General features: G+C 29.7%; 1 protein-coding gene across 1 annotated transcript; it reads right to left on the reverse strand.

The window, feature by feature from the left end:
- Positions 1-4,095: 4,095 nt before the first annotated feature.
- LOC132752722 (uncharacterized) lies at positions 4,096-9,203 on the reverse strand. The gene is made up of 2 exons (XM_060743087.1): positions 8,776-9,203; positions 4,096-5,074 (listed from the first exon to the last, which is right to left on the reverse strand). Exons 1-2 carry the CDS (start codon positions 8,876-8,878, stop codon positions 4,128-4,130), a joined length of 1,050 nt encoding a protein of 349 aa, XP_060599070.1. The 5' UTR covers positions 8,879-9,203; the 3' UTR covers positions 4,096-4,127.
- Positions 9,204-15,722: the final 6,519 nt, after the last annotated feature.

Genomic DNA, 15,722 nt, shown 5'->3' on the forward strand with positions numbered 1-15,722 from the left:
ACTTTTTTATTTGACAGAAGCGTATGAATTTACAATTTCATTTATAACGGTGAAATAGCGTCATCCTAGGCAAGCAATTTCATTCATACAAATGCGTTGAAACGACGTCATTTTAAAGCATACGGCTTGTCTGGTAACCACTACAACAAATATTTCCGGATTGGAATTATAAAGATAATATAAAAGGCCATGCAAGTTCCCGACGGAATGTTGTTCCGTATATGTGTCAAAATGCAAATGAGGGGTTTAATTTTGCTTGTATATATATGATACAAAATTAGGCAAAGAATAAAACGAACTGTTTTCATTTTAATTACATTTTTATTAATATATGTTATCACAGTCATAACAAAATTTCTTTAAAAAATGAATATGTTTCCATAAGTTATTTCTCATTTACATATAAATAAACAACAAATATATGTTTTGCATTATGCTTCACAATGGGACATAAGTCTTTTCGGACTAGAAAAAGGCATAATATGTAATGTAAGACATAAATTGTCTATCAATGCATCTACATACTTGTCTGACTAAATACGTGCTTTACATACTGACCTACATTTAAAGCCATGTGATATGACAGACACGAGCATGCGTAAAATTATTTAATGGAACCTCTATCTCAAAACATGTAATGTCACACACACTTACATATTTAAAAAGAGGTTACAGAATTCACTTTTTATTAATGTACTAAAACACATGTCATGGTATGTATTTAACTAAGGTTTAGTAAGAGAAAACAAAAATATCGGTTCACGTACAGAATTGACTGCCTAATAATGTACATGAAACATGTTTTATAAAGCGAAAAACGCGCATTTGTCGATGCACGTACAAAACTAGAATTGGCTGTCTAACTGTCTAACACTGTACTTGTTGCATGTCATAGCATGTGTTTTACTAAGAAACTTAAAACACAAATATCGATGCACGTACAAAAATGACTGCCTAAATATGTACTAAAATGCAGGGATGAGTTTTACTTAGAAACTTTAAAAAACAAATATCGATCGCGTACAGAAATGGCTGCCTAACAATGTACCAAAATGCATGTCATAGCATGTGTTTTACTAAGAAACTTTAAAAAACACAAATATCGATGCACGTACATAATTGACTGCCTACTAAAATGCATGACATGACATGTGTTTTATCCAGAAGCTAAAAACACAAATATCGATGCACGTACAGAATTGACTGCCCAACAATGTACTAAAATGCATGTCATAGCATGTGTTTTATTTAGAAACTTCAAAAACAAATATCTTATGCACGTACAGAATTGTCTGCCTAACAATGTACCATAATACATGACATGTGTTTTATTCAGAAACTTAAAAATACAAATATGGATGCACGTATAAAATTGACTCCCAACAATGTACTTATTGCATGTCATAGCATGTGTTTTACTAAGAAACTTAAAAACACAAATATCGATGCACGTACAGAATTGACTGCTTAACAATGTACTAAAATGCATGTCATAACATATGCTTTACTTAACAAGGAAACAAAACGATTCACTTACAGAGTTGGCTGCATAACAATGTACTAATATGCATGTCATCTCATGTGTTTTACTAAGAAACTTAAAAACACAAATATCGATGCACGTACAAAATTGACTGCCTAACAATGTACTAAAATGCATGTCATAACATATGCTTTACTTAACAAGGAAACAAAACGATTCACTTACAGAATTGGCTGCCTAACAATGTACTAATATGCATGTCATAGCATGTGTTTTACTAAGAAACTTAAAAAACACAAATATCGATGCACGTACAAGATTGGCTGCGTAAAAATGAACTAAAATGCAGAGATGAGTTTTATTCAGAAACATAAAAAACGAATATCGATCGCGTACAGAAATGACTGCCAAACATTGTACTAAAATGCATGTCATAGCATGTGTTTTACTAAGAAACTTAAAAACACAAATATCGATGCACGTACATAATTGACTGTCTTACAATATACTAAAATGTATGACATGACATGTGTTTTATTCAGAGGCTAAAAACACAAATATGGATGCACGTATAAAACTGACTCCCAACAATGCACTTAAATGCATGTCATAGCATGTGTTTTACAAAGAAACTTAAAAAACAAGTATCTTATGCACGTACAAAATTGACTACCCAACAATGTACTTACATACATGGCATGTGTTTCATTCAGAAACTTAAAAAATGAATATGGTTGCACGTGTAAAATTGACTACCAAACAATAAACTAAAATGTCATAGCATGTGTTTCACAGAAACAAATTTCGAATGTACTTACAAAGTTGACTGCCTAACAATGTACTAAAATGCATGTCATGACAGGTGTTTTACTAAGAGACTTAAAAACACAAATATCGATGCACGTACAGAATTGACTGCCATACAATGTACTAAAATGCATGACATGTGTTTTATTCAGAAACTTAAAACACAAATATCGATGCCAGTACAAAATTGACTACCCAACAATGTACTAAAATGCATGTCATAGGATGTGTATTATCAAGAAACTTGAAAAACAAATATCGAATGTACGTACAAAATTCACTGCCTAACAATGTTCTAAAATGCATGTCATGTGTTTTACTCTGAAACTAAAAAAAAACAAATTTCGAATGCACGTACAAAATTCACTGCCTAACAATGTTCTAAAATGCATGTCATGTGTTTTACTCTGAAACTTAAAAAAAAAAAATTCGAATGCACTTACAAAGTTGACTGCCTAACAATGTACTAAAATGCATGTCATAACATGTGTTTTACTAAGAAACTTAAAAACACAAATATCGATGCAGAACAAAATTGACCGCCTAACAAAGTACCAAATTGCTTGTCATAGTATGTGTTTTACTACTAAGAAACTTAAAAAAAAAAAAATATAGATGCACGTAGAAAAGTGACTACCTAACAATGTACTAAAATGCATGACATGACAGGTGTTTCACTAACAAACTTAAAAAACAAATATCGATGCATGTACAAAATTGACCGACTAACAATGTACTATAATGCATGTCATAGTATGTGTTTTACTAAGAAACTTAAAAAAATTGATGCACGTACAGAATTGACTACCTAACAATGTACTTATTTGTATGACATGTGTTTTATTCAGAAACTTAAAAACACAAATATCGATGCAAGTACAGTATTTAGTATTTACCAAAGTACTAAAATGCATGTCATAGCATGTGTTTTACTAGAAACTTAAACTCAAATATCGATGCACGTACATAATTGTCTGCCTAACATTATTCTAAAATGCATGGCATGTGTATTTTTAGGAAACTTAAAGAAACAAATATCGATGCAAGTTCAAAATTGACTCTCCAACAATGTACTCAAATGCATGTCATAGCATATGTTTTACTAAGAAACTTAAAAAACAACAAATATCCAATGCACTCAAACAAATATTACAGGCACGTACAAATTTACTGTCTAACAATGTACTTAAATACATGACATGGCATGTGTTTTACTAAGAAACTTAAAAACACAAATATCGATGCACGTACAAAATGGACTCCCTGACATTGTACTAAAATGCATGTCATAGCATGTGTTTTACTAAGAAACTTAAAAAACAACAAATATCCAATGCACTCAAACAATGAACTTAAATGCAGGACATGGCATATGATTTACTAAGAAACTTTATTGACAAATACCGATGCACGTACAGAATTGGCTGTCTAAAAATATACATGTATGCATGATAGGGCATGTAGTATAATACATGTATCCTCAATATCGTGATTATGGTATAGAATGATGAAAATCTAGTTTTGATATGTTCTAAAATTTGGCATGAATATTTTGTTGAGCAAATAAAAGTAAAATTAAACTTTTGATATAAAAAAAACTAAGACAAAAGGATAAATATATGGCAGTAAATAACTTAATGAATATATTTTGGATTATTTTGTGTCGCATTTATATTTATTTCAAAAGCATTACTTTGCTAAGTTCTATTTTATTCAAAATCATTTCCTACCATTTCCTTTATCAAAATTACTAACTCAGTGAGATCTATAGTCCTCCCTCATTTCTTTTTAAACATAGATGTGTGTTTATCAACTAATACGAGTATTTGATTACACTTTATTGTGGAACATCCACGTTCGTAATATGTGTTATTTTAATCTTAACAAAATAATTGATTATTTTTTCAAATCGACGTAATTTATAAGAATCATATGTAAATGCAAAGATAGAGTTTTCACGTCTTTTGTTCAGTTCAATACATCCCCTCTTCTGTAAGAACGAAAGATCAAAGAAATCCTGACAAAGCGGATAGACAGAGTAGACATTTGTAGGGAAATATTTCGAATTTGAAACAAACACTGCGTTCATATGTGTATCTGGAAGTTCGCCCCTATAAATAAACGGTGAATTACATGAGAATTGATCGTCTTTATATACTAAATTATAATATGATTGTAGATTGTTATATATTATATATTGACTAGTTAGAAAATGGGCTCCAATTGCATCATTTATATCTATCATAGGTTGATAAAGCGGTATATTATCAATAATCTGCTTCAAAAACGGATGTTTAGATCTACAAAATATCACATTGTTAGAAAGAACATATGGTCTTTGTTCTTTTACTGAAACAAGTTCAAATGAACGTGCTGGAAGTACGCATGCGTACTTGTAAGTTATCCTTTTTAATGATCTAAGGCATTTCACTTTCATGTCACTGAAGACACCGCCAAACTCGTAAAGTAGTACATAACGAATTATGCTTGATCTGATTTCAAAATTTGCATAAGCATCCCAAGTGGGGATTAGTGATGGGTGTCTATCAGCTATAAGCTGCCGAGATGTTTCTTCTGTCCAAAACGAATACTTCCAGCTAGGATTGTAAAATAAGAAACTTTTTATATTTGTCACATATGATATTGGTATATTCAGATTTGTGTTGTATTGATGTAAAATGTGTGGAATTCTGGGAGTTTTTGTCGCCACGATCTGGAAATCTTCGTCCAGCTCCGGTTCAAATGGCGGATATTTGTTCGTCCTCACCCAGGAAGGTATTTCCACTGTAAAAATAATAACTGACTTAAATAAGAAAATGAATAGCATTTTTAACTTATTTGTCTGTTTCTATGATTATTATTTAATATGGGGTAAAAAGTTCACTGACAAAGGCAAGTAAATATTGAGTCTTTTGAAGGTTTCACTTGTGACACTACACTTAAAATATTTGTCTTTCAAGCAAGTGCTTCACTTTGTTAATACTTGTGGAATTCTATCTTTATTTGCTCTCCAGGTTTTGTTAAAGCAATGTTTTATTTATAATTTGTATTTTCAATGAATCTACAAACAGTCAAATGAATATGTCATAGTGGAAATTGTCATTTTTAAAGAGAAATGTATTGCAACTACACTACTTATACGAGGGTTTTTTCTCAGTTTTGTTTGTTCCTTTGCTTATACCTTGTAGATCAAAAGCCATAAGTTCTGAAACTATACCTCATGACTTATTTTTTCACATTAACAAACATCAAATATTTTGTTGTTTACATACTTCTATTGCCGATTTTTAAAATAGTCGTTACATAGAATGTCTCTGAGTGTTATCTATCACACATGAATATTGTACAAAATGAAATATTGGACCAAATATTACGGTGCTTCTTAATATTTTAAAACTTTTTAAAAGTTGTTGTTCTGTTCTATTCTATTCTGTTTAAGTGTTTTAGAGAAGAGCGTGTGGCGCATGTACACAATCATTGCTAAACTGTTCAAGAAATATACAAGTGTTTTTTTTTTCATTTCTTACATTTATTTTGGATGTATTCTCTATCAAAATTCAAGTAATAACTTTATAAACTACAGACAGTAAGTATATAGCATTTACACATTTTAATGATAATAAAACATAGCATAAAATACATAATACGCTTTAGCATATTTGAGCGGTGTCACGACAAAACCAACATTGTGCGATTGCGACCAGCATGGATCCAGACCAGCCTGCGCATCCGCGTAGTCTGATCAGGATCCATGCTGTTCGCTATCAGTTTCTCTACTTGTAATAGAGTTGATAAGCGAACAGCATGGATCCTGATCAGACTGCGCGGATGCGCAGGCTGGTCTGGATCCATACTGGTCGCAAACGCACTATGTTGGTTTTGTCATGACGCGGCTCATTTTTATGCTTAAATAAATAGTCAACATATTATACATGTATAGAAGGTTCTAACATGTCAAATCAAATTTAAGTAAATGAGTTCAACAAGATTTTGTTAAAAGCGAGCCACTTATAATTTAAAGGCTCTCAACTGAGGTTTTTTGACATGACTGGATTGAAAATATTTTTTTCAAGATTATTGTTCCATTTGATATTGGTCTAGACCAATAACGTGTGTGCAGAATTTCAAATCCTTCGCTTACTCCAGTTATCTTGAATAACAATAATAATTGTGAGAAATGACTCAAAAGTTAAAAGCATTGCTACGTTTTTTTACTCAACTCTAGTTAGAAATAGCACAAAAATATGACTTTTCAATATATTTCTGAGCATATTGCTTTTTATTTCTTGCATAGCTCTGTTTCAAGTGTCCCTGCTGATCTCTGTAAGAAGTTCATTATTATTTTTTTATTTTTTTTTATATTTTTTTAAGCTTTTGACTTCTGCACTTTACAGTGGAGTTCCTTTAAAAACAATTTAGATTAATTATATTAAATTTTAAAATATGCGACAACGTATTTGAGATTATTCTATCTTATTACCAAACGCATTGAAGTATTTAAAAAATATTTTTATTTTATTATTTACGTCCACGTCTGAACGCTGTTACGTAAATAAAGAAACACGTGACGGTTAATAATATAAGATAAACTGGCGGTGACAGGGGATGAGAAGGTGATAAATCACAAATTTATTTGAGAAATATTATTTACTTCATGTTAAACATGAAAAGATGTTTTGAATGCATTCATATTAGCTGCATAATAAAGTTATAGAAAACATATTTATTTATTTTTTAAGGATATACCGTTCAAGTGATTTGAATATAGTGTTGAAAGAAACCATTTTGATGGTGTTTTATTGCTAATTTGAATTTCTCTTAGATATCCTACGTATTTAAATTTCTGTCATTGCACGAACCCGTTCAATGCAAAACATCAATAAAAAAACAGAAAAAAACGTTATAATTAATAATAATAATAATAATAATAATAATAATAATAATAATAATAATAATAATAATAATATAATAATAATGATAATAATAATAATAATAATGATGATGATAATAATAATAATAATAATAATAATAATAATAATAATAATAATAATAATAATAATAATAATAATAATAATGATGATGATGATGATGATGATGATGATGATGATGATGATGATGATGATGAAATACACTATGAAGAAGAGAAGCTAACTTACCAAAGATTTGTAATAAAACTATTCACTAACTTACATTCAAATATTTTCTCGGAAACAAATCCAAATTGATTGTAGAATAATAAACAGTAACATGTTTATAATAGAGTATAACCGGGATACCCATTTTACCTCGCGGTTGACCATGCTTAAATCTAATCCATGATTCCCGTCTTGCATTTCGTTTCGGTAAGGCTGGTAGTTAAAATGGATGTATTTTGTATGTTCTTGTTATACTATATAATTATATATAGATATTGTTATTATTGTACTAAATTCATGAAAGGGTTATCTTTCTTTTTTACGAGAAAGATAACATATTACTACATGTATCTCAATGTATATATATACAAATTCTGATTGTAATTTAACGAGAAAATAATGTTTTTCAGATAACTAGTCTTAACAAATTTATATAAAAGTCATACTTTAAATGATATGATATGAAATTATTAAGAATATTAAGCTTTCTTATGTCATGCTTGACCTTCTCCAATGAAAAGTTTATGTAGATCTAATATTAATTTTGTTTGCTGTAGTATGCATGCTCACTTTGTATTGTACATGTATATATGTATGCTTGTATTGCCATCATGGGCGAATAGCCTTGTGGAATAAATGAAATAAACTCTAAAAAACTCTAAACTCCATAACAAGTTAACCCATTACCTGATATACACGCCTTTTAACGACCTTTTCACCCCCCTCCCTTTTTTTTGTTGTCTCAAATGGTGAAAAAATGCCATGTTTAGGCCCCCAACATTTGTTTTTGTTGAGAAATGTTGTTTAAAAAAGTGTCCACTTTTTAGGCGCCGCCCTCTATCCAAAAGATGCATCAAAAAATAGCACAAATTGCTCATGCAGTAAAGGGTTAATATAAAGTATAAGAGTGATCGAGGATTTATCTGGACACGACATGGATGCGGTATGAAACTTTGCTACTTCACTACAATCATATCTACATTCAGACTTTAAAACATTAATACCATTTGAAATCTAAAACAGGCCATAAATAAATAAATAAAAAATAACGCTAAATAAAATGAATAAATAAATAAAATATAATAAACATAAATGGTATAAATGGTATAATAAATACATATAAATAAATAAATAAATAAATAAGCAAAAAAATAAATAAATAAGCAATTAATGAATAAATAAATAAAACACATTGAATGAATTTAATAAAAAAATATATAAATTAGAGTCTTATTAATTAGTTAATTATTTAATATATTATAATAAGTAAATAAATAAAATATATAATTCTGACAGACCAGATAAGCATAATGTGATGTCACACTTGGTAAAATAAAATAAAATATTTACCTATGTAGCTCTCGAATAAATTTTCACTTATGATCAAGATGAAAACAATAAAGCTCAGAAATTGTATTAAACGGTAATTCCTTTTACAAAAGCGTTTAAACATATTGAAATTATTTTTATTTGTTTCATTATTTTAATATTTAAAATTGCCTATGTCTGAACGGATTAAATTGATCACCAATTACTATTTGTGTCAAACTGACGCAAATGTTTATCCGTTAAACTAAAATACAACAATTATTTGAACGCGCGATCCGATTTCATGCTAAAATATAGTACACAATACGTGTATATGCATGCATATGATAAACTTAGAGAATATATTTGTAACACGAACAAATAATTCTGTTTTATTGATAGAAAAATTTATGATATGTATAGTTTATTGTTTGTTTGACCAAAGTGATTCGTAACTGCCACAGACAGTTCTTATGACTGTCGTAAATGAAGGAGGACAAAAACGGTCATATTTCTTTTATTACGTGATCATGAAAGGAAGATTTAATTGATTTAGATTTTAACATTTCAAACACAATACCATCAAACAAAATGATATAACATTAATTCATTTCAATGATATCAGTTTTCTTTAGCAATGTTTTCTTCTTTTTTTTCTTTTTTTTCTTCACTTTGATTAAGAACATTGTGCAATATATCGTTTTATCTTATTCGTATCTCATCAATATTTTTTCTTTTGCTTAAGAAAAGCTGCAGATTAAACTTGATTAAATCGTACAAACAGTTTTTTTTAAAGGGATACACAGGCAAAATTTTCATTTCTTAGTTTTGAATTTTTCATCAATTATTATGTAAATGCCCTCAAAATGAATATATTAGACAGTCAATGGAACAAAACTTTTTTCCATATAAAGAATAAAATGGTGGTTTCCTAACTTGACCCGCGTGGGTCAGGTTAGAGCGATATGATTTCGCAATATTTGTCAAAGTGAACTCTGGAAACGTTGAAGAACATTTCAAATGAATGACATAGACTTGTTTCAATCATACAATATCCAAAATATCTTTAATGGTAACTTAAAGGGTTGGTTCAAGTCACCTGACTTGTTTTAAAACTATTTGGTGATTCTATTGGCGTCTAAATTTTGTTCAACATAAAAATTATATAGATATATTTATGTTTCAAACCCAACATATATACAATTCAAACAGAAATTCATGCTGAAACTTCAAGAAACGTCATTTTAGCCTGATTTGAGTACATAAGATCATTTTAATATTTTTGTCATTATTTTGCCTGAATAACCCTTTAAAGGCACAATATGCCTCAGAAGCAAATATGTTTTTTACTTCTTTAATAAGGGAACATATGAATTTAATAACGTTTAGATAATGGTTTAAGAGCATGTTAGATGCTTGTTACATGAAAAAGTAGCAAAAAATGTGAAATGATTCGTTACAAAAGAAGCATTATGTAAACAAAGTAGAATTTTCAGATACAGAACACCGTACCTACTGCCAAAAGGCAACACATGAAGTAAATGGTTAAGGTAATTGGCCAATGAGTAACTTTTGGGAAAATATAAAAGTACACCAAAAATATAAAACTTTTGAGAAATAATCATAAAAGCAATTCTAGGACGCAATGGACCTTAAAATTTAAAGTGAAAAGTTACTCCAAGAATAAAATTAAAACTAATGAATTTTAATTCTAGTATTGGTCAATATGTTTGAATATGTACATATGTAATCAAACGTGAACATATTGATCTTTGTATTTTTTTCTTTGTTCTTTTTTCTAAATATCTATGAGTATTTTAATTTATAACGTAATCACCAAGGAACAAACGTATGCATCCACTATATCACTATATATGTATATATAAACAAAATTGATGAGAATTTTGGTTGCAGACTTATACATGTAGCAACATACTGAAAAACAACATGGTACAATAATAATATCCTGATACAACGGATTAATGTAATTTTCTTGTAAGGGTGCCGGCAATAACGGCCGCATTTATCAGGTCTTGGTATGATGTGTTCAATTTAAGGCATATTATGCACAAGAAACGGATTTTCCTTCTTTAGAAAGGACAAACATGAGTTTTAATAATGGTTTTGGAGCATGATAAAAACTTTCATCTGAAAAAAAGTATCACTGGATGTGAAATATGTAGAATAATTTGTCATAAAAAGAAGAAAAATGTAAACAAAGTAATATCTTGACTTCTATACAAAATACTTAAACACTGAAATTATTTTAATTGCAAAAAAGCAACAGAAGCAAAAGATGGTTCAAGTAGCCAATTAGTAACGTTTTAGAAAATTTATCAGGCAAGACACTAAAAATAACCAGCTTAGGAAAAAAATAAAGGCATTTCTGGGGCAGTCAAATGGCACAAATCCATAGATTTCTTTATGATGAGAGATAGACTTTGTTGGAAATCGACTACATATGAACAACGTTAACATATGAACAACGTTAACATATGAACAACGTTAACATATGAACAACGTTAACATATGAACAACGTTAACATATGAACAACGTTAACATATGAACAACGTTAATATATGAACAGCGTTAACATATGAACAACGTTAAAGATGAGACGACAAATAAGATGTGGTATTTGTAAATGTGCTCAGTGTTTCATACAGCATGTATTGGTTAAATAATTTGTACACCTCGTCTAACATTTACAGTCCTATCAAATAGAATATAGATATCTTTCACATTATGCATGTATAATTATGTACTATTCGATTTACCATAAATGTTTTGGTGTTTTTATTACGTATGTTGATTATTGTAACGTCGACGTTTACGTAACGGAGGTTACGTCTTAGTTTTGTATGATTTTATATCTCTGTTTATCACACACACGACTCCGTAAAAACTGGTATTTTACGGCCGTGCATATATTTTGACGTGACGTCATTTTCGTTTAATAAACATAGCGTTAAGACGCGTTAAATGTTTGCGTTATACTATACAGTAGGCACGTCAATAAGAATTGGGTCTTTTTCATTTCAAACGGTTTTAGCTTTTGTATGTGAGAAATAGAATATTAAATTCGTGTAGATTCAATACTAAATTTATTGAACTCCTTAAATAAAGTTATATAACGCTCGCCCGAGGCTCGCACATGATTCTATTCAACTTTTTCAATAAATTTAGTATTAAACTTAAACTTATTCAATACCTCCTATTTATCTAATTCTAAAATCTAACGTACTTTAAAGGGTTTGGTATTTATTCATGACTTTGTCCAGGGATATTGATATGCATTCGTGACTTGCCCTGCACAAACATAATATACTTTTTACCAATTGTAACCCTGTGTCGTTCTACTTCTAAACTTGTTGCTATCCAATTAAAGAAGTATAATTAACAGATGACGTGGGTAACATATCTGTAGTTAATCTTTCTTTCAAGTACGTGCAGCCATAACTTATTGTGCAACTCTTGCCGCCAATAAAAATCTACTTAAAAAGAAACTTGATACTATCCTTAAGCCCTACAAAATGACTCCGAAGTACATTTGCAGGTCACCTTCATGTTTATCTGTTATAAAGGTAACGAACTGAGGGTTTTTTTAACTTGTTTATGAAAAAGTCACTAACGACCTATTGTGTTCTGGCTTTTTGTACAATATACGAATGCAATACACAGTTCGGCATTTTTATAAAAAAAATTTTACTAATATTTTAAACTAAAGATTATATTGCAACCTACGTCAAACGGTTTTGTGTTCGCGTGCTAATTCATTAATGCCTTAAGAGACGCTTTCAATGTCAACAGGTAGAGCTTACTTACCCGGCATCAGTTCACTTTCCTGCAGTGTGGTCTATGTCTTGAGGTTTAAGTTGTTCGCATGTATGACATATTGAACTGGTTTCAAACAGTCCTTATCATTTTCATGCAATAATTACTTATACACTCAAACAGTTTATCAAATTGTCAAAACTGTCACCTGTATAATATAATCATAATCAAAGTATCTCTGTAGAAATTTCAACGTTTAACTTTTTGTTCAGAATGTTGCTTATCATTTTATTTTATTTTTAGATTAGTTTTTTTTAATTATTATTTGATTTGATTATTCGAACCACTGGCATTATCACTGAAAAGAAAATCCACAACAAAACTTTGTTTAAACCAAAACCTTTGTTTAAAGGCACATTTTGCCTGAGAAACCCATATTTGTGTAAGCTTTAGAAATGCTAAACATGTTTGATAATGTTTAATAACTTTTAGAAATACAAGTTATAGAATTTCAAGGACATAATGGGCCGGAGATAGTAATGTTTGGATTCACATATAATCAAATTATTTTAGAAATTTAAATGGCGTAGTCCACTATGCAACTTTGCAGCAATATTTGGTTTTAAGTTACATGAAAATATTTTAGAAATTTTAAGGGCATAACCCGCTTCAAAACTTTTACAGCTAATGTTTGGATTTTGTTTTGGAGCTGTAAACAATATATGAGCCGTGCCATGACAAAAACAACATTATGCTTTTGCGACCAACATGGATCACATTATGCGTTTGCGACCAACATGGATCACATTATGCGTTTGCGACCGCATCCGCGCAGTCTAATCAGGATCTATGCTGTCCGCTAGCAGTATCACTACTTGTAATAGGGTTTGTAAGCGAACAGCATGGATCATGAACAGACTGCACGGAAGCGCAGGCTGGTCTGGACCCATGCAAGTCGCAAACGCATTACATGGCGCGGCTCTCATATCTATGGCTCTCCAAAAATGTTGCATGCATACTAGGTTTTCTTTTTTGCGTATTCGAGTGAATAATGTTCAACACAAGGTGAATATACATGATGAGGCTTATTCTTTGTTTTGCAAGTTAGATCGAAATATATTTCATAGAATTATTTTTTTTAATGATCAGGGCATGATATGCGCTCTCATTCATGACGTCATGTCCTTGTTAACTTTTTTTTAATTACCACTTAATCATTATAAATGATATGTGCATATATTCATGTGCTATTCGTAATCAAGCACTTTTTACTCACAAAAGCGTGTATTTCTGACAATTATTCCACTGTTTAAATTATATTTGAAAAAAAACTTGTATATTCTTTTCATCGCATTCAGCATACTGAAGAATCCTATCGATTTTACATGTATTATTTCCCTTAATTATGAAGCCAAGTGCTTAAAAAGAAGTTGCTTCCCTTTACACCGTATCAAAAACGCACGTTATCGGCAGTTTCCGATGAGCACGCTTTGTTTTGTTGGACAGTTGATATAGTCTTGCTACTATGACGATAGTATTTATAATTTTTCAAGTGAAATCATCGATTATATAATTCCACTGAAAAGCATGTAATCAATTTAGGTAATCGAATGACATTCCTATTGAATTAAAATTTGGCCTCCAGGACGATGTACTAGAAGTCTAGTGATTTTATAGGGTTCTATTGTACGTCTTATTCAAAATATTTTGTTTAACAAATCTAAATTTGAATTGCGTTTTTATTGGCTTCGTAAAGTGTTGTGACGCGATAATGCCCGAAACTATATACATGTATATATAAAGGATTAACGTCTGTTTGTCAGTTCTAATATGTTAAACATAGAAATATTAAAAACATAGAAAAAAGAAAACATTAAGAAGGACCAAAACGACATGATTGAAAATATAAAACTGCAAAGCAATGGAAACGTTAAACTCTATTTAAACGTTCAATAATTTGCAAATATAAAAAAATCGGTTTATTTGCTGGTTTAACACAAGGGGATGATTTTCATCCCTGTTCCTTTACGATATTCATTAACAATCTATATTTAGATTATCTATCTGAGAGAGGTCAATGCACGTTATGTGTTGATATTATTATTAGCTCATCTAGCGATGCTGATTTATTCAATAAGACTCCGTCTTCTTAATACATGTTTATGAATCATTTTCATGGAAGCAATAAAAAAAATATTTTAAATTGAAGATAATTTTTGCTCTTTTTTATTATCTATTTTATTTTTCTTTCTTTTTTTATGGGTGTGTTAATTCTACCAACACTGGCAATATGAACATCACTCTGTTCAAATTATTCAAACCAAAGCAAGCTTCCTGTTTTGTAGTATAAATTTATTTTATTATTTTATATACATGCATATTTATTACTTTTTCTATTGAATAAAGGCGTAAAGTGAGTGATTGTACGCACAAAGGCTAAGATATTTTCTATGCATTGAAAGTTCTCTATGCGAAATGCTATCGTTAAATTATGTAATATTTTGCATATTTATTTAAAGTTTTACCCGAGATTGCTATTAAATATACTTCTGAATAAACTATAATCAGAATTTGTATGCGCACAGCTATAGATTAAAAATTCTGCTTCTCGTTATACTGAGATTTGAGGCATTCACGAATTAAATTAAAAAAAAAAAAACTAAAAAAAAATCTTTGGAGATAGTGATGTTTGTTGGACAATTTCCTCTTCCAACCAATGCACTTTAAATATAAATCATATTAATTTTAGAATAGGTTTTATCATGTGCGGTATGTCGTAGAATTTGTTTCTGTAAGTTATTGTTTGTTTTTTGTTTGTTTGTTTGTTGTTGTTTTTTCTTGTTTTTTTTTTATATTATTTTTTGGAGAGGGAAGGTGTTATTTATTTGTATTATTATTATTATTATTATTATTATTATTATTCAAAATTTAAAGGTTTCTATTTTTCCGTTTTTTTTAGGTTTATATAAATATATAAATTTTACAGAATTTTTACTGCCATGATTACTACTTTTACGGGTTTAAAGTATTTTTTTAAAATAATTTTAATCTCTTTAATTGTACACCTCGTAATGCAAAATATTGCCTGAATTTCATAACTAATTTAAAAAGAAATCTTTTACACAGTTTAGCGGAGCTATATAAAATAGAAAATATGTGTAGGATTAAAAATATATATGCGTAATTACGCGACCAATAATCTTAGAGTTTGGGA

The sequence above is a fragment of the Ruditapes philippinarum genome, unplaced genomic scaffold (assembly GCF_026571515.1).
Source record: "Ruditapes philippinarum isolate M1 unplaced genomic scaffold, ASM2657151v2 ctg2227_1_1_1_1, whole genome shotgun sequence".
Taxonomy (NCBI): Eukaryota; Metazoa; Mollusca; class Bivalvia; order Venerida; family Veneridae; genus Ruditapes; species Ruditapes philippinarum.

What these genes read in the sequence shown, in the direction of transcription:
- LOC132752722 (XM_060743087.1), bottom strand. Translation starts at nt 8,878, where the DNA reads ATGTTTAAACGCTTTTGTAAAAGGAATTACCGTTTAATACAATTTCTG. An exon ending in TTTATTCGAGAGCTACATAG is followed by an intron (nt 5,075 to 8,775) that starts GTAAATATTTTA and finishes TTATTTTTACAG; the next exon opens with TGGAAATACCTTCCTGGGTG.